Source organism: Rhinoraja longicauda, chromosome 33 (assembly GCF_053455715.1).
Source record: "Rhinoraja longicauda isolate Sanriku21f chromosome 33, sRhiLon1.1, whole genome shotgun sequence".
Lineage (NCBI taxonomy): Eukaryota > Metazoa > Chordata > Chondrichthyes > Rajiformes > Arhynchobatidae > Rhinoraja > Rhinoraja longicauda.
This window is the reverse complement of record NC_135985.1, coordinates 6017468-6036750: the sequence shown is the minus strand read 5'-3', so window position 1 is coordinate 6036750 and position 19283 is coordinate 6017468. Positions and strand designations below refer to the sequence as shown.

Genomic DNA, 19283 nt, shown 5'->3' with positions numbered 1-19283 from the left:
GTAACACTTGGTATGTGGGTGCTCAGCTACTGTGTTAAGAGTATAAACAGGTATTGATGAACCAGGGAAATGTAAGTGGAGCAAGTTTAAAAACAAATCTACACAGGGTGTTGAGTGCCTGGAATGTGCTGCCAGGGGTGATATTGGAGACAAATACGATAGTGGTATTTAAGAGACTTTTAGATACGCACATGAGTATGTAGAGATATGGATTATGTGCAGGTAGATTTGAGGTGGTCTTGGCATCATGTTTGGCACAGACATTGTGGGCTGAAGGGCCTATTCATGTGCTCTACTGTTCTATATCCAGGTATCTCCAGGATTGATCTTCTGAGGATTATTCATAGGAGTCCTCGTAAACTCAACAATTCAATCAGTGCTTGGATTTCTCAGTGCCCAGTGTACTGTTTGTTCCTCGTTAAAATTAATGTAGATGGAATTATTTATTTTCAAATACAATGCCTCTGATGCAATGATGCAGCGAACTGTGAAAATGTGGTGGAGCAACTTGGAAAGAGCAAGTGGTAAGGAAGTTGAGAGTCGGGTTGACCTTGAACTCAGCAGACCAGATGTGAGAGTGAAGCCAAAAGTCAGTGATAGTTTAGGAAAATCTGTGCTGGCTAAATGTTGCTAATCAGAGCTGTCTAGGATAGATAAACAATGCTGAGTGCCCAACCACAGCCATAACAATGGCTTTAGGACAACTACCCGTGTTACTATATGGTGTAGAAAATATTCCCTCTGTGTTTAAGCATTCCTTTGGAAGGTGCCTGAGCTTTCTGCGGTCGTCACCATCAAACCCCACCATTGGCAGGTCCTCAAAAAGGCATCCAGCATCATCAAGAGCCCTTGCCACCCTGGCCGCACTCGTATCACTCCTGCCATCAGGAAGAAGGTACAGGTGCCTGTGGGCTCCAGGGTCAGGAACAGCCTCTTCCCAACAACCACCAGGCTCTTGAACACTGCACAATACCAATACTATGAACCACTAGCTGTCTTGGATGCACTTGGAGACACCGGCTTTTTATTGCTGTAATATTGGAGTTCTTCTTAATTTAACTTTTTTTAATTTTATCTATGAGTATTGTGTTTATAGACCTGTTATGCTGCTGCAAGTAGGCATTTCATTGTTCTGTTTTCCTGACATATTATTATTAAATGCTATTGACTCTCTGAAGCTGCCCACTGAAATCTCCCAATGGCAGCAGAATATCTGAGTCGCAACCTAATGCAAAGATTTATGAGGACGATGCCAGGACCTGAAGGCCTGAGCTATAGGAGGACGTGGGCAGGCTAGAACTTTATTCCTTCTAGCACAGGAGGTTAAGGAGTGATCTTATAAAGGTGTGTGTATAAAACAAACAATGAAGGGTATACATTCCGTTAGCCAGAGTAGTGGACTCCAGAACAGAAGAGCTGGGTTTAAGGAGAGAGGGGAAAGATTTAATAAGAACCCGAGGAGGAACTTTTTTTCACGGTGGTGGGTATCTGGAATGAGCTGCCAGAGGAGGTAGTTGAGGCAGGTACCATAACAGTATTTAAAAGACACCTGAACAGGTACGTAAATTGGGATATGGGCCAAACGCAGGTAAATGGGACTAGCGATATATAATATAACACAATAGTAAATGGGCCATCTTGGTTGCAACAAAGCTTTTTACTGCACCTTGGTACAGGTGACAATAAACTAAGTTGGACTAAAGGGCCTGTTTCGGTGCTGTTTAACACTGACTCTACAATGTACTCCTGATCATTGTGAGATGGTGTAGTGTGAAGCTTTGAGCTTCCTTTTGCATTATTATGGGCTGAAATAAATTTTGTATGAATTGGGCGTGCACCCAATGCCTGGAAAATGTCAGACATGCAAACACCGATCAGAGTCAAGAGTTGCTCGGTCGAACTCTATAATTGACATGTTTTCATCCAGAAACGATTGCTTATGCAAACTGCTGCTGGGAAGTCAGTTTTGATATACTTGGCATTCATAAAAAAGGGTTTTTATGCAATCCAGTTTCCAGGCTGCTGTCTGATCCTCCATTGAGTTAAAGTAATTGACACAGGGATTTATTTTCCCATTGCTGTGAAACTCTCACATTTATAAATACTTTTTTCTAACAACAAACTCAAATTGAAATTCATCTCCTCTCTTTGCTTTGAAATCTTTTGAAAGTAACATTGTACTGCCAACTATAGAGGTCTTATAAAATCCTACTTTGCTTATTTATGGTTCCACTACCATCACTATTATTGAAAATTGTTGAATCTCCATACAATGATTAGGAGTATCCTAACCACAATCATCTTATGTCACCCTGTTAAAAAGACAGGGAATAGATAATAGATCCAGCTCACATTTAAATTGTGGATTCTTTTAAAGATTTTTAATTGGGTTATATTTATCGATAGACATATTTAACATTTTATTTAATTACCTCAAGTTACAGTTTAATTTCTACTTTGATGGACAACATCACCCTCATTTATCAACTCTTCTTTCTTACCATGAAAATTAAATGAAGTACAAATGCTATTGCCTTTTTCAATCAATGTACTTGAACATATGTGTCAATTTCAGAACAATTTAAAGAAAATTTAAAAAGGAATCCATCAATAATCCATTGTTCAATGTTCGGGTGTTCAAGCTGACCATTTAAAGTGGCCTTGCATACATAATGGTTTACAAGGTGCTTGATCATACCATAGTGTGTGGTCGATGTCAGCCTAAACTTTGCGTTTGGGTCTCTGAAGTGGGATTTAAATCCACAACCTTCCTTCCTCACTGGAATCCTAATAAAGTGTGTTATTTCTACATAGAACATTTTTTTTAAATCAACGGAGAAACAAGGAACTACAATTACTGGTTTACTAAAATAAAAAGAGACGAAGTGCTAGAGTAGCTCAGTAACTTGCTCTCTAAAGTCATAGAGAGATCCAGCACAGAGATAGGTCCTCCAGCATCTGAAGAAGGGTCTTGACCTGAAACGTCACCCATTCCTTCTCTCCAGAGATGCTGCCTGTCCCGCTGAGTTACTCCAACATTTTAAGTCTATCTTCACAGAAATAGGAGCTTTGGCTCACCGAGTCCACAGCAACTAGCAACCACCCATTCACACTAATCATATGATAATCCCATTTTATTCTGCGCAAATTCTCATCACCCTCTCCCTGATTCTACCATTCACTTATACGCTTGGGGTAATATACAATGGCCAACTAATCTATCAATCAGCATGTCTTTGGGAGGTGAGAGGAAACCTATGCAGTTACAAGATGAACATGCAAACTCCACACAGAAAGAAAAATTGAAGTCAGGATTGAACTGTGTCTCTGGCATTGTGATGCACCTGATCCACTGCCGCTGAACTGCCTACTTGCTGCCGATTTACCTGCAGTATAATATCACCAAACAGCTGGAAGTCAGACCTTATGGTGGAGTGGACATCATAACAAGTTTCAAAGTAGTTTTTCAGGTAAACATGTAGAAACCAGGAACTGCAGATGCAGGTTTACAAAAAGTCTGAAGAAGGCACCCAACCCAAACTGTCACCCAGGGATGTTCTCCAGGGATGCTGCCTGACACACTGAGTTACTCCCACTGAGTGAGGCTTTAAGCTGGGAGACTTCAATACTGTCAGGAAGCCAAGATTTTGCATGAGTTAACAGCACAAATGAAACAATTTAGATATGCTGATGGAACTTTTGGATAAGTACTTGGGAATGGAGGGTATGGATTATGTGTAGGCAGTTAAAAGTTGGTCTTGACATCATGTTCGGCAGAGACATTGTGGGCCAAAGGGCCTTTTCCTGTGCTGTAAGTTAATAAGTGATAGGAGCAGAATTAGGCCCTTCAGCCCATCAAGTCTACTCTGCTATTTAATCATGGTTGATCTATCTCTCCCTCCTAACCCCATTCTCCTCACAACCCCTGACCCCCGTACTGATCTGTGTTCTATAATCAAAGACCGTGTAAAGGCATCTCGTTCCATTTAATGCCTTTATTGGATATAATTCATCAAATAAATACCCTAGCGGTAATCCACTGATAAGATGGATCATTTGTAGGAAATATTTACGATATAATCAGCAAATGTAACCTAACTTCAGTTTTACAGAGCCATAGTACACGGAGCTCTCAATGCTAGTTCATTTAGTGAAGAGATTTATGTTGCTGAGATATAATAGTCGAGATATTTTGTTTTCCATCTTTCTGGGAATAAATGACAAATCTCTTAAAGTTCTGACTCATTTGTTCTTTAATTTTCCAGGCATTGTAGCTGCATATGTTTTTGTTTACAGATGACACTATTAAATAAGTACTTGACAAATAATTGCACAGGAGTTTTGAAACCAAACTCGCCCTCTTCTGTCATGAGACAGTGACTTAGAAATTCAGGTATGCCCATTATTGGAAATATTATGTACAAACAGCCTAGAGAGAAAGTGAGCCGGAAGCAAATAACATTGTTTTTGCCTTATACTATTATCTGCAAACCATAAAAGGCATCGTCTTGTTTGTCACTGGAGACGAGTCTTTATACTAGTCAACAAATAAGTCCTGTCATTTTGCACAATTATCTATTTATTTTGGGAATAAAAATATGTAGATTAAATTATTATTAAACAGAAGTCAGCAATTGAGGGTGACAAAATTAAAGTTCATTTTATTGGTGAACGGTTCTGGTAGAGGTTATGTCTGGTCTTTGTTATTTTTTATTTGATAGTTCAGGAATGATAGAGCTTTCAAGAGAGAGCTGGATAGAGCTCTTAAGGATAGCGGAGTGAGGGGGTATGGGGAGAAGGCAGGAACGGGGTACTGATTGAGAGTGATCAGCCATGATCGCATTGAATGGCGGTGCTGGCTCGAAGGGCTGAATGGCCTACTCCTGCACCTATTGTCTATTGTCTATAGGCACATATGGAAGTGAATAAATGAGAAAAATGGGCAGAATGTTCTTACTTTGAAAGAAATTTAGCTTTCACATGCAAACCTCTGCACTGGTCTCTGTCTCTGATTTGGCAAAAGTTAAAGATTCCTGCTCATGGCTGTTTTAATATTTGTGCTATTGACTGTTGCAGCTCTGCTTCTTCAAGGCTCATCAAGCCTACTCCTCATTTAATCATAGCTGATCTCCTGCATACTCCATTCTCCTACCTTCTCCCCATAACCCCTGACACCTGGAATAATCATAATCTGACTCTATTGCCTAGATCCTTAACAATTAAGTAGAGTTATTATTTTAAAAGGTCAGATGTTCAACACCATATACATTATGTTGGGACAGTTAGATATTAGTAAAAATACAAAGCGCTGGAGTAACTCAGCGGGTCAGGCAGCATCTGTGGACGGAAATAGGTCGGGACCCTTCTTCAGAATGTCCCAAGTGGAAACGTCATCCATCCATTTCCCTCCACAGATGCTGCCTGACCTGCTGAGTCTCCAACATTTTGTTTTTTACTCAAGATCCAACATCTGCAGTTCCTTGTGTTTCCCCGATACTCATCAACTTGCCTCTAAGTGACAGAGGGGTGCGGTTGGTAATTTCTTTGCAATGTTAATTGCTTAACAGTCATAAAATTTGATCATTCATCTGGTACTATTCCAGGCAAATTTATTTCTGAACATTTTGCTTGCATCTCCCAAATTATGATGAACTAACTTTGTGGTTTGTGTTTTCTCTAGATTTGTTTATCAAATTTGTTCTTTAACTCTTTACTTTGTTCTGATTATTTCTAACCACTAAATTCTGTATCTTGAGGCTGAGATTGTGGCTGCCTTTAGGCCTGGTCTGAAGTGACTAATTTAGCTGCCGGGTAATCAACACTTTGAATCTTATTTTTGCTGCATTATGCCAGCACAGGCCATAAGAGTCATAGAAGATTGATAGTAACAGTATGGACATTTTCAATGAGTCGAACATGAACTTCACTGACGCTTTACGTAACTCTGACCACTGATGTTTATAGATAGTCAGAAGATCCTAGAGTACACATATGGAGTGCAAATGTTTCTTTATGGAATCATTGCTGTTGGAACACTTTTATGAGTTTTTTCTTCAGCTTGAGTGAATTTATCTAGTTATTTAAGACTGCCTCTGGCAGTATAATCTAATTTGTGACTGCTCTGTACTTCCATTAATATTGATAAATATTCCCTTTGCATTTTCCTTTGATTTATTTTGTTTTATTTTGCATGAAAGTCATAAAACCCACTTTTTTTTCTTGGCTTCAAAGCTCCAGTCTGTGTACAGATTCATCAGTAATTATATGTGGTTGACTGTCAAATTGTGTCTTGTATTGAGCATTAGCTTTGATATAAACACATCTGTGCAGGGACCCCTTCTCATTGCTTGCCTGAAATGCAGCAAGTTTTCTCTGTGCCCAAAGTCAGTTGCTGTTTGTTTCTTGCACCTCCACCTTTTAGCTGGTCCTGTGTATTAACCAGTTTATCCTTCTACAGTTTACTCTTCAAGTATCAAGTTTATAAGTTCATAAGTTATAGGAGCAGAATTAAGCCATTCGATCCATCAAGTCTACTCCACCATTCAATCATAGCTGATCTATCTTTCCCTCTCAACCTCATTTCAGCCTTTTCCTTTTAACCCCCGACACCCATATTATTCAAGAATCTGTCAATCTCTGCCATAAAAATCTCCATTAATGGCCTCCACAGCTTTCTGTGACAATGAATTCCACAGATTCACCACCCTCTGACTAAAGAAGTTCCTCCTCATCTGCTTTCTAAAGGTGCATTATTTAATTCTGAGGCTATGTCCTCTGGTCCTAGACTCTCCCGTTAGTGGAAACATCCACTCGTGTCACCCTCAGACATGGGTCAATATTTAGAATGGAGGATGTATAAAAGCAATTTGGTGGTGCAGCTGGCACAGCGGCTGCCTCACAGTGCCAGAGATCCAGGTTGACTCCTGACAATGGGTGCTGCCTGTGTGGAGTTTGCATGTTCTCCCTGTGACCACATGGGTTTCCCCTGAGTGCTCCGGGCTAGAGGATAACTGGCCACTGTAAATCGCCTCCATTTTGTGGGTGAATGGTAGAATCTGAGGAGAGTTGATGAAAATGTGGGGAGAATAAACTATCGGGTTAGAGTGGCTGGATGCTCGGCATGGTACCATTTGGCCGAAGGGTCTGTTTCTATGCCGTTTGACTCTAACTTCAACTATAACTCAAACCATGCTGAATTTGAAGATTTGCTGACAGCAGGTTTGTATTTTTTCAGTAGATTCCAGTGAAAATAACTTTGACAAGATTACAGATTTTGAAACAAATGTGTTATTGATTATCATCAGGAGAAGTAGTTTAGAAAATTGTACAGAAGTAACCAGGAGTAAACCTGCTTCATTATTCTTGATTCAGCAAATTATGCATTAAACAAATGGAAGTAAACACTGAAAGAGGTAAACTCCATGACCGAGCTTCCATTTTGCTGGCAAATTGAAAGCTTATGAATTCAATTTAGAGCATCTAACTTCTGGTTGATTAGTGCAGTATGAATTCCAGGAGAAATGGTGAGTTCAAGTTCTTCATGAGTTGCAGTTCAAAGTTTAAATAAAAAATACAGGTACTGTATGTTGAAATTTAAACACAAAGCGGAACCACTGCCTCAATGTTAATACAAGCAGATTGATAGAACTTATGTTCCACGACAGTAAAAGAATTAACAAGATACAGGATTGAATTCTAAACTATCATTTGGGTGATCAGTATATTTCATTTTTCATGTTTTTATTCTGGCAAGCATGCAAAGTATTCTTCGGTAGCCTTGAAGATGTGATGGTTGTTGAAAGCATGCGCCGTGACACAGTGGGGCAAGGAGCTGTGGTGAGCTTTTGGTAAAGAGCCAAATTCCCTTCCACTCCTGTGTATTTGCACACTTGCTGATGACTTGGTTCAAGATAGGCATTGGCAGAACCTTGACTTGGGATACCTGCCAACCCACTTGCCAAGGGGAATATGTGACCCAGAAAGAAAACTAAATTGCAGTAAACATTTGAATGCAATCATACTTGGTGTATAAACACCCTAAAAGAAAACACATATCATTTTCAAAATCTAGTTGAGATTCAGTTTTGGTCCAGGATTTGATGGACCTTAGCAATATCAAAATGTTGTACTTATTTTCAATATTTCTCCCTTCAATTTTCTGCAGTAGAGACCATCTTTACATGCCTTTTCCATCTTTAGATGGAAGGCATCTTTCAAGAGACCATCTTTACATGCGATGATATGTATCAGTGGGTGGTTGACAACAGGAATAATATAATTGAGTCTTAAGTTGTGTTCACTTGATATTCACCATAGTTGCACTCCAATAGGTTTACTGAGTCATCATTGAAGCATGGAAACCATTACTTTTTACCCCTCCTGAAATAAAAAGCATTGAAGCCTTCCTGGTATATTTAGCTGAGTTTTTATTATCTGAGCCAAGGAGTTATAATTGTGATTTTGTGTAATAAGCTGGAGTTTTTAAAAAAGTCTACCATTAATTGCCGTTCATTGATCAACAAAAGAATAACAAATGGAGCTGGTGTTACAACAGCGCAGAAATATCTCTGCTGTAATATGTAGAGTTATGGATGACTGGATAATAGACGAGTTTCTGAGGGGATGGTGTAATTTGTGTTGATAAGTTGCAAAGTAAGTGTATTTTCTACATACTAACCTCAATGTATATATCCTCAACGTACATTGAAACATATTTATAATGTAACACACATATTTAACCAAACAGTTCTCCTTGGCAATATTGTTGAGTAATTGCTGATGGTATAAAAGGCATTTTGCCCTGTTATCTATTATGACTGCCATGTACCCATGAAGATCTGCTATTACTCATTATCAAGGAATAGATGAACTCTACCTTAATTAAGAGCTTACTTTAAATAAAAATGTAACTTTATCTCTTTGAAGCTATAGAAATTAAAAATAGAAATAGGATGCTTTGAAAAGGCTCAAATTCCTATTCTGAGTGGAGAAGAAAATAATTTCTACAGTTTTGCAACTCCTCCTGACCCAAGTCTGCTCAGAGAGCAGGATTATTTAGTGAGCCCCATCTCAGTACCACTAGATTGGCTTATTTTACTAGTTATTATGAACATCATGGAAAAAATTAACTTGAGTGAAATATTGAAAGTTGGAAGGAAAAAGATTTATCATGTTTTCGCACAACCAATAATTTTGGAGTAACGTGGCAGCTTGATAAAAAAATGTAACACCAATCTCACTCAGCAAGATGCCACAAAACACAGGAAGGTGAAGGGGTGATTATTCTGTTTTTTGCCAGTGTTCCTTGAAGAAGGGATTTGTCTCGTTGGACAAGCTTTGAGTAGTAGCCTGAGATTATTAAACGTTTATCAGAACAAACAAACATGGGGTATAGGAAGGAACTCAAAATGCTGGTTTATACCAAAATGGACACAAAAATCTGGAGTAACTTAACTGGTCAGGCAGCAACTCTGGAGAAAAGGAATAAGTGGTGTTTTAACAGTCTGTGGAACTGTCCCAACTCGAAATGTTACCTATTCCTTTTCTGCAGAGATGCTGCCTGACTCGTTGAGTTACTCCAGCATTTTGTGTCTATCTTCAAACAAACATGATTTTGGAATAGTATTCCATTCAAATGATGGAGTCCTCAAGTTTACCCTCATTCCTCACTACGACAACTTGCAGAAAAACACAGTTTATATTTATGTTACTCTGACATGATGGCATGAAGTAAAACATTTTGAAATAATTTGCAGCTAATTTGAAATAATTGGACCATGCTGCCAGACATGGTGGTGGACGCAGATACTATAGTGGCATATAAGAGTTTTTTTCACAGGCACATTGATATGGAATACGTGCAGGAAGAGATTTGCTGAATTTGGCATCATGTTCAGTTTCGTTTAGTTTATTGACACGTGTACCTAGGTACAGTGAAAGCTTTTTTGTTGTCTGCTATCCAGTCAGTGGAAACACTGTACATGGTCACAATCAAGCTGTCCACAGTGTACAGATACAGGATAAAGGGAATAATGTTTAGTGCAGGATAAAGACTGATTAAAGATAGTTCAGAATAGATGTTGTGAGCTATAGGGCCTGTTCCTATGTTATACTGTTGGCAAGTTGTACATACAATTTAGCAAAGGATCTGAAATGATTCCAAAGCAGGAAGGGAGGCAAAATCATTATTTTCAGCACCTTTTACATTGCACTTGTGATGACTATCCTGCAGCATGAAAACTTTGCAAATAGTAGATTTACTGTATCTCTAAATCTAAATCTAAAATCTACCAGTTTGAAGATCTTTGGCAGTTGCACAAAGGGAGATTGGCCAAAAGAAAAGAGTACATGAGGTCCAAGACAATTTGGCGATTGAAACAGGCTTGGTGATGGGAGGCAGAGAATGATGGTCGAGGGTTGTCTTTGTGATCAGAAGCCAGTGACCGGTGGTGTACCGCTGAGATTAATGATGGAACTCTTGTGTGTTGTATACAGTGCCTTCGCAATCAGACATCAGTGTAGGAGGTATGATTGTTAAGTTCACAGATGACATGAAGATTGGCAGTGTTGTGGATAGCGAGGAAGAGTCTATGTCTACAGAACAATATCGATCCGTTGGCAAGATGGACAAATAAAAAGGCAGATAAAATGTAAACTTTGAAAAGATAAGATATCATATTTTGGGTGAGGCGATACACAACGAATGGTGGGACCTTCGGGAAAGACTCGGGAACACAAGGATCTTGGTTCACATGTCAAAAGATTCATGTAGACAGCAGCACGGGTAGATAAGTTGGTTAATAAGGCATATCGAATAGTCTCTTTTAGCTGAAGGATAGAATTTATGAACAGGGAGGTTATAGCACAAATATATTAAGTATTAATTAGGCTGGAATACTGTGTCAAAGCAGAGAAGACTATGAACAAAGTACTGGTAAATGCAACTCGCTGCCTGAGGGAGTGGTGAAGGGAACAAGAACACTTGTCCAATCAGCACCGGATTGGACAGGCTAGATGCAGGAACAATGTTCCCGATGTTGGGGGAGTCCAGAACCAGGGGTCACAGTTTAAGATTAAGGGGTATGCCATTTAGGACTGAGATGAGACAAGTCTTTTTCACCCAGAGAGTTGTGAATCTGTGGAATTTTCTGCCACAGAAGGCAGTGGAGGCCAATTCACTGGATGTTTTCAAGAGAGAATTAGATTTAGCTCTTAGGGCTAAAGGAATCAAGGGATATGGGGAAAAAAGCAGGAACGGGGTACAGATTTTAGATGATCAGCCATGAAGGGCCGAATGCCCTACTCCTGCACCTATTTTCTATGTTTCTAATCTCTTTCACATCAATAGATGAGATGGTGTATTTCAGTGAAAAGAAAGTATACCTGCAGTTGTTTCTTGTAAATATTTTCAGTCAAGCCCAAAACTTTGAGATGGAGATACAAGGAAGTGCAGTTGATGGAATCTTGAGCAAAGTATGAAGTGTCAAGTGGACCCTTGGGAATCTGTGTAGCCTGCCACCATATTTCTGAACAAATAAATGCAACAGAAAACCACGTTTATGGGAGCCCCCCAATGTGGATGGCTCTGGATGCAATGTAAGGGAAACATTACTTTATAGAGAGAAATTAATAGAATGAATGAAAATGTGAGATGTGAATTTCAGTAATGTGGCATAATATGTGGCCTTTGTATCTAAAAACAATAGAACAAATTACTGTCTAAAAGATGAAATAATAGAAGGAGTGAATCCAAAAAGATTGGGGGGCCAGGTACACAGATAATTAAATTGGACAGGTACAGAAAATTGTTGAAGAGCGAAAGAAAATACAGGCTTTTGTATCAACAGGAGGGTTGTTTTAGTGGAGAGGTGGGAAGAGTAGTTATGTTATAGTTATACCAGACCATGGTTGGATCACACCAGCAACTCTAAAAGCAGCTCAAGGCATTGCAGTTCAAGAGGAATACTTGACTTTAGAGAGAGTCCAAAACTTAAACATGAGAGTTTATTGAAGCAAAAGTGGTATTACTACCGAGTTTAGAATGGCAAGCGGTGATTTGATTGAAAGTTTCTTGATATTCAGTAGAATTGATGGGGTCAAAAACTATTTCTGGTGGGCATGGAGTCTAGATCTGGGGGGGGGGGGAGTCAGGCCATTTGGAAATGGTTGGAAAATATCTATACACTTAAGGAAACCTTTTTTACAAAATAGTAAATGACTTACCCAATTGTCAATTTTAAATCAAATATCGATATATTGATAAGTAGTTAGTATCTTGGGGAAAGGACAGATATATAGATGCAAGTTACAGATCTCATTAAACATCTAAAGGACTAAGTAGCCTACTTCCTTCTATGCTCCTTTGTCATTGGAATTATACTGTATGTGGATATGTATTTCATTGTCAATTAAAACAGAGTCATGGAGCTGTACAGTATGGAAACAAACCCTTCAGCCCACCTTGTCCATGCCAACCAGGTTGGAATTCTGGACTAGTCCCATTTGCCTGCATTTGGCCCTTAGCTCTCTAAACCCTTCCTATCCATACATCTGTCCAAATGTCTTTTATAAGTTGTGATTGTATTTACTTCTATAGCTTCCTTGGGCAGCTCATTCCAGACAGTCTACCTTCTGATGAAAAGGTTGCCCCTGAGGTCCCTCTTAGATCTCCCATCTCTCACCTTAAGCCTAAACCCTCTAGTTTTCGAATCCTCTACGCTGGAAAAAAGACTGAGTGTTCACTTTATTCATACCCCTCATGACCTAGTATACTTCAGTAAAGTCACCCATCAGCCTCCTATGTGCCAAAGAAAAATGTCACAGATTTTCCATTTAACTCAAGCCCACAAACCCAGTTATCATCTTGGTTAATTTCTTCTGCACCCTTTCCAACTTGTACTTATGCCTTGATCACAACAAATCCACCTTTGCTTTCTGTCTCAATGCAAAATATCTTCATTAAATTTGACAAGGAAATTATCTTAGATCATGCCTCTCATTCTTGGCACTTGGAACTCTGTATTTTATGCAGCGATTCAAATGTAATGAAAATATTTCCTCGCTACACAAACGTGAGGGAAGAACAAATTAGTCCATTGGAAATCTATGATTTGTGCATAGGGTAAACCTGGTGAAAAGATTCCTGATTGCAATTGCTGCTGATTCTCCCGTTGTTATTCACTCCAGCTACATGCAATAACATTTATAAGATGATCCACAAACCAGATTGTGGGATGGGAATTATGGTGTTCACTGCATAGTTATTCATGTTTTAAATAATCTTACAACATTGAAAGTATGTGGCAAACATACCATTTTAAAAACAGAAAGTCGAACATTATTTTTTAAATTAAAGACATCTGCATTGCTGCATTTGCTTGTGTGTGTTTGTTCTTTAGGAATGATTATATCGTGCACTCATTGTTGATATTGCTGTTGCTTGATTAATATCTCGCTGTCCTGAAAATAGAAATAATGTCAAGGAGCTCAGTAATTGCCCTGCTATTGCACATTTACCCTCGCAAAGGAACACAAATAAGGCCCATGTTTGTTGCTGATTTTCTGCCCCCCCACCCAGACATGGTGTTAGACTTTCTAAGTTATTGTCCATGGGTAGGAATTCCTTGCCAATATGGTCATCTTCCTTTCATGTACGTTCAGACAGTTAATGAAGCCAACTTATTTTACCACAGGGCCAATCCAGTTCTCGCACAATGCCAGAAATATATGCTTTCCAGAAGAAGTCGCACGATAACAATCAGATGGTGAACTTTGGCTGATTTTCTCTCTACTTAGCTTAAGCTCCGAAGCTAATTCTAACAACCCAATTACAGAGCTGGCTGGGATTAGTTCACTGAGTGTACACTGCTGATCTAATAACCCAGGACCTCCTGATCTATTTACCTAGGTGTTGTGTTAAATTACAGTATTACCTGATGGGGCGAGAAAAGGAATGCCTACAATGAATATGAAGAGATATTTGCATTCATTCCCATTCAGAGCGGGTAAAACAATGCGACAAATTGATTAAACCAGTGACATGGATTGCTCGTCAGTCTCCAGCTGCCCCTCCACACCGACCATGGATCTCCCGTTCTCACTAGTTCTGTATTATCCCACTTTTGCATCCACTCCCTACACGCCAGGGGCAATTTTACAGAGGCCAATTAACCTGCAAACCCGCACATCTTCGGGATGTGGGAAGAAACCGGAGCATCCAAAAGAAGCCCACTTGGTCACAGGGGAAACGTGCAGACTCCACACAGACAGCAACTGAGGTTGGGATCGAAACTGGGTCTCTGGCGGTGCGAGGCAGCAACTGCGCCTCGGCTAAAGAGGCAGAATACAGATCAGAGACATGGCTCATATTTAAATTGTTGACTCTTTTCAAGATATCTGGCGTTGTACCCTTTAATTTTAGCTGGACTCAAAACTGGGGTTGAACCATTGATTTTTGTGCACTGGAAGAACTTTGTTCATAGCTCGTTCTAGGAGCAGAATTAGGCCATTCGGCCCAACATGTCTATTCCTCTATTCAATCATGGCTGATCTATCTTTCCCTCTCAACCCCATTCTCCTGACTGTGCGCCATAACCCTTGACATCCGTACTAATCAAGAATCAGCAATCCTTTGCTGTCACAATAAAGCAAGAAAAAAGAGGATTTTCATTGAAATTAAATGTAACTGTGACGGTCGATAACTTTAAGCTAACTGCACTTGGCTATGATTTGTTGTTTTTTTTCAAGTTGCAGTTCGTTACAGGTTTAACTTTCCGTGTCTTCAGTCAATGAGTGGAGGAAATAATCAGCCGTGGAAAAAGGGTTTCCTTACTTCCTGCACTCGTGTGTCTCCTGGTGGGTTGCTTAAGGAACTGTTGACATTCTTAGGAACTTTAAACCCAGAGTGTTGAAGCCAGCCAGATGCACGGGGCAGGCTGGCGAGAGGGAAAATAACATGATAAAGGATTGTGTAACGTTGTGGACCAACATAAGCTGTCCTTTTGTGGAGCAGAAGTGCAAGTGTCGCAAATTGATAAGTGTATTTGTCACAATCCAGGTTGCAATTTCCTTTCTTTTAAAAACAAGATTTTGTTGCTTTACATTTTGACCTAAAAATGGGGAATTTGGGCTGTCTTTCCTTTATTTTTTTCCTTTTTATTTTCATCTTGATACACCAACACTGTCAGTATTTTGGGGCAAATGTGTTATTTTTCACCATTTAATTTGTAGCTATACTTTAACATTTTGTATTATTACTGTTAATATAGTATCCTCGTTGATTTAATGTGAATGGACAAACTTTCTAACATTTTTATTTAACATATGATATTGTTTATTATTTCGTTTCTTTCAGATAATGCATTTGACTTGTTGCTCCATTAAGAAACTCCATTGGGAGTTAATAAGTTATTGCATTATTCTTGCAATTTCTGCAGCTGTTGAAGGCATAACCTGTGTTTTTGAGCAATCACACCTTCACTTTGCTGCACATTGCAATCATAATCCCTGTTTATCTTTTATGGCATAGTTTCAAAATGCCGTAAAACCATAAATAATATTCCTGAAATTGGTTCCTTATTAAAAATTTGAGGTCATTCTAAACTTGGTTCTCTTGTCAGCTCTTCAGAAGTCAAACCTTGTTAACCATCCTTAGACAGTACTAGAATAATGTTCAGGTATAAATTTAATGTTATTTCAAGCAGATCCAGATTTGAAACAACCATCTCTGAATGTGCGTAAAATCACAATAACAACTGTTGGAATAACAAATACATGTTGCTTTAAATTGATGTGCAAATTGTTTTAATATTCCCACTAAAAAAATCTAGTATTAAGAACAGTACAGGCTGATGCAAAAGGAAATTTCACTAAAACCTAATTTACTTTCCCAGTAATTTACTTTCCAAATGTCTACTTGGATGAAAAGCAGATAACTCTAATGATTTTTACTTCAGTCTAAAGTGTTATCTGATATCTCTGTTTCTTGTCAGTTTGAATAAAAGGGATAATTTCTGCAAACGTTTACCAGCTGTCAACTAATACATTAGCAGAAGTAAAATATGATGGTTACGTATCGCTGAGAGCTACACATTTAACAAAAAACGAGCACCAGATGTTTCGAACTCACGTAAATGATTTTGGATAGACTCTCAATTTGCTTTGTAAAACCTAGTAAACTTGAAATTATGCACTCATTTGATTTGTTAAAGCCTTTAATCTGTATCTTTCCAAGCTAATTAAAGTATTACTTACAGTAAATGCAGCTGGGATTAACCGTGCCTTTGATTTTGCCCTTTTTATCAATCCTCAGATAAAACTGTGTCCGACAGAAAAGTTTTCGTATTCTTACATCTCCACCTTCCATGTAGTCGTAACTTCTGGTGTGCCGCTCAGGACTGGTGGAACAGTTCACACTTACAGCTAGTTGCTCTGGAGTCATGTCATTGCAAGCGATAGACACACTCCCTGCTAGAAGGATACAATGAAAGTATAGTCTGTACAACAAAGTTGGCAGGATCCATATCTGCATCCATTTGTGCATTATAGTGCACTGCTCTGGATTCTCTTGAGCGACATGCTGCAATTTAAATTACAAATCGGATGAATGTTGCTAGTTTGGGGTCTCAGCTTCTGCCTGGATTCCGTGACCTTGGATCTCTTTTATTGGTGGCACTAGCAGTTTAGAATGTGTTTAAGCTTTCCTGTGAAAGTTTATGATGCTGAGCCAGGGTTTCTTCAGAGAAGTGATGCACTGTCAATGTTCACTATAAACAGTTCAGTTTGTAGTACTCTGGAATGTCTTGATGTTCTTTGCTATTAGAATTTTCCTCTTGTACAGAGAGTTTTGACGATAGTAAAGCTGCAAGCAGAAGTATCACTTAACTTTAACAAGCCATTACAGTCAGCTGCTGCAAATAAATTACAACCATGGCAACAAGCTTAGAGGTGTATACCAATTTTTTTTAAAGTTCTAGTTAGTTGCCAGTTTTCACTTAAAAAAAAATGTAAAACCCAAAACTAGAAAAGATAACGTGCTTTTCCAAATGTTGCTGTGTGCTACAATATTAGTCTTATATCTGTAATTTTTAAAGTGTGATATTTGCAGCATGGAATATGTTCTATATTACTCTTCCACGACTGTTTCAACTGCTCGGCGAAACCCTGTGCTTAATCAATCTTCGGTACACTTGTCATCTTGCATGCACTCATTCAAAAGTAATCAAAACATATTTTATATGGTAAAAATCAAATGCTTTCCATGGAATTTCCCTTGTTTCCTAAACACAATTCATGTTTTGCTGTATCGGCTGGCTGGAAACATTCACAACTACCTCGATGTCAATCCACATGTTTAACCTAAGCCAGTTTAATTCCAAAAAAAATTCTCATGGCAAAATAGTTTTGTAGAAATAAATGCAATACTGTACAATTTCTGATAAAACTTACTTTTGTTTACGCTGAAGACAGACTGTGCACAGAAACAATCCATTGTTTTCCCTCTTCAGATCATCAGCTTGTGTGTCATTGTGGACTATATCCCAGCCCAGGAAGATTCCAGCTGAATCATAATTGTTTCCATAAATCAAGTGTTAACACGAGAGGGGTTTTCTGGGCATCATCAGCCTGTTGTTGTGCAGTTCTGTTCAATAAATGCCTTTCCCTGACCTCACTTGGAAGTAATTAGATCTTAGCCAGTCAGCTGTCAGTTGGCAACACGAACAAAGGAGAAGTGAGGTTTCCTTTGTCAGATGTCCACATGGTCATCAGAGGGAGCTATGAACTCAGAGAGGGCTTTCTTATTTCCACACGATGTCTCCTTTCTTTATTCTCTGCTCTGTAATTCCATTCTGCTACAATCATGGAAGTAATAACGTGCCGTTCTCCACCACATATATTCCCAGCTGGGCAAAACAAACATCATTCATTTCTTTCACCTTCATATTCATTGTGCTTTTAGGAACTGAAGGTAATTGGGTGCCTTTTGTTATGTATAAAATTTAACGCGGTGAAACAACTGAAAATCTTCATAAGTGGTCTATTATTGGTATGTTAAATTTAAAATATTTCCATCTATCAAGTAAGACAGCAGCTGGACAGATTATACTATCCAGTTTTTTTTCTATTCAAAACTGAATGTTTCATAAGATGCCTACTGGCATATTGCCCTGTGGAGGTTTCTACTTGAGGCACTGCGGGGAAAAGATTTGCTTGCTCTCGTGCTCCAAATCTTTTTGAAGAGGCGCAGTTATAATACCTTTTGGACTGATCTCGCAAATTGAGGGACACTTCAATTAGAGTGGCCATCAATAATCTCAAATCCTTGATTATAAGGAACATCTCTTACCACAGTCCATTAAGGCAATGATTTTATCAATATGAAAACCAATAACTCATAAATGCTGTTGCCGTGAATGAGTTATGTGCTTTTATATAACGAAAGAATGCCTGGAATTATTCATTGGGCTGAAATATTATGGATATGTGGTTCCATGTAGGATCTGAAGTATCTGTAAATTAATTGAAAGCCATGGTAAGTTAGCGTTATTTTTACATGCATATATTTAATAATCAACCTTGTACAATAACATCTTCCTTCATCCCTTGTACATTTAATCTAATTAGTATAATGTTTTTTTTTTAAATAGCCACCATATATAAGGTCATATAAGTGATAGGAGCAGAATTAGGCCACTTGGCCCATCATCTACTCTGCCATTCAATCATGGCTGATCCATCTCTCCCTCCTAACTCCATTCTCCTGCCTTCTCCCCATAACCTGACACCCGTACTAATCTATCTAACTCTGCCATAAAAATATCCATTGATTTGGCCTCCACAGCCGTCTGTGACAAAGAATACCACAGATTCATCACCCTCTGACTAAAGATCTAGGATAACAAGTTGGTGAGCTATTTAAAAAAAGCTGATGATAAAAGTATATATTTTATGTAGCTGCAAAAACAAAGTTTCCATCAGAGTAGCATATGTTTTATTTCCATTATAGTTCATCACTTGACACATGCAAAACTTTCCTATTATAAATTTATTCTCGTATCCTTCCCTCTGCGAAAGAACTATGAGTTAGGAGACTGATAAACATCCCACCAGTCCAGAAATATTTCTAGAGCTCTGTCATGAACTACTTGAAGGTAGCTCTTGGCATGTGCTAAGTGACCCACATCCTGATGCATTTTTCTCTTCTTTCCCTGACACATTTTTTCCCCTTTTTCTCTGGGCAACTCAACCCAGTAAATTGCCCCCTAGACTCTGTGCTTAATCTATCA

General features: G+C 38.7%; 2 protein-coding genes across 2 annotated transcripts in view; one reads left to right on the top strand and one right to left on the bottom strand.

Annotated features, from left to right (window-relative positions):
- The window catches only part of fgf7 (fibroblast growth factor 7), a 37669-nt gene extending 20833 nt beyond the window's left edge, over positions 1–16836 (bottom strand). The window contains exon 1 of the mRNA XM_078427213.1: positions 16252–16836. Within this exon, the coding sequence (XP_078283339.1) occupies positions 16252–16540 (289 nt within the window). The 5' untranslated portion in view covers positions 16541–16836. The remainder of the gene's footprint in view (positions 1–16251) is intronic.
- Positions 1–19283, top strand: part of LOC144608923 (protein FAM227B-like) — a 144000-nt gene that overhangs the window by 85824 nt on the left and 38893 nt on the right. The window lies entirely within an intron of this gene.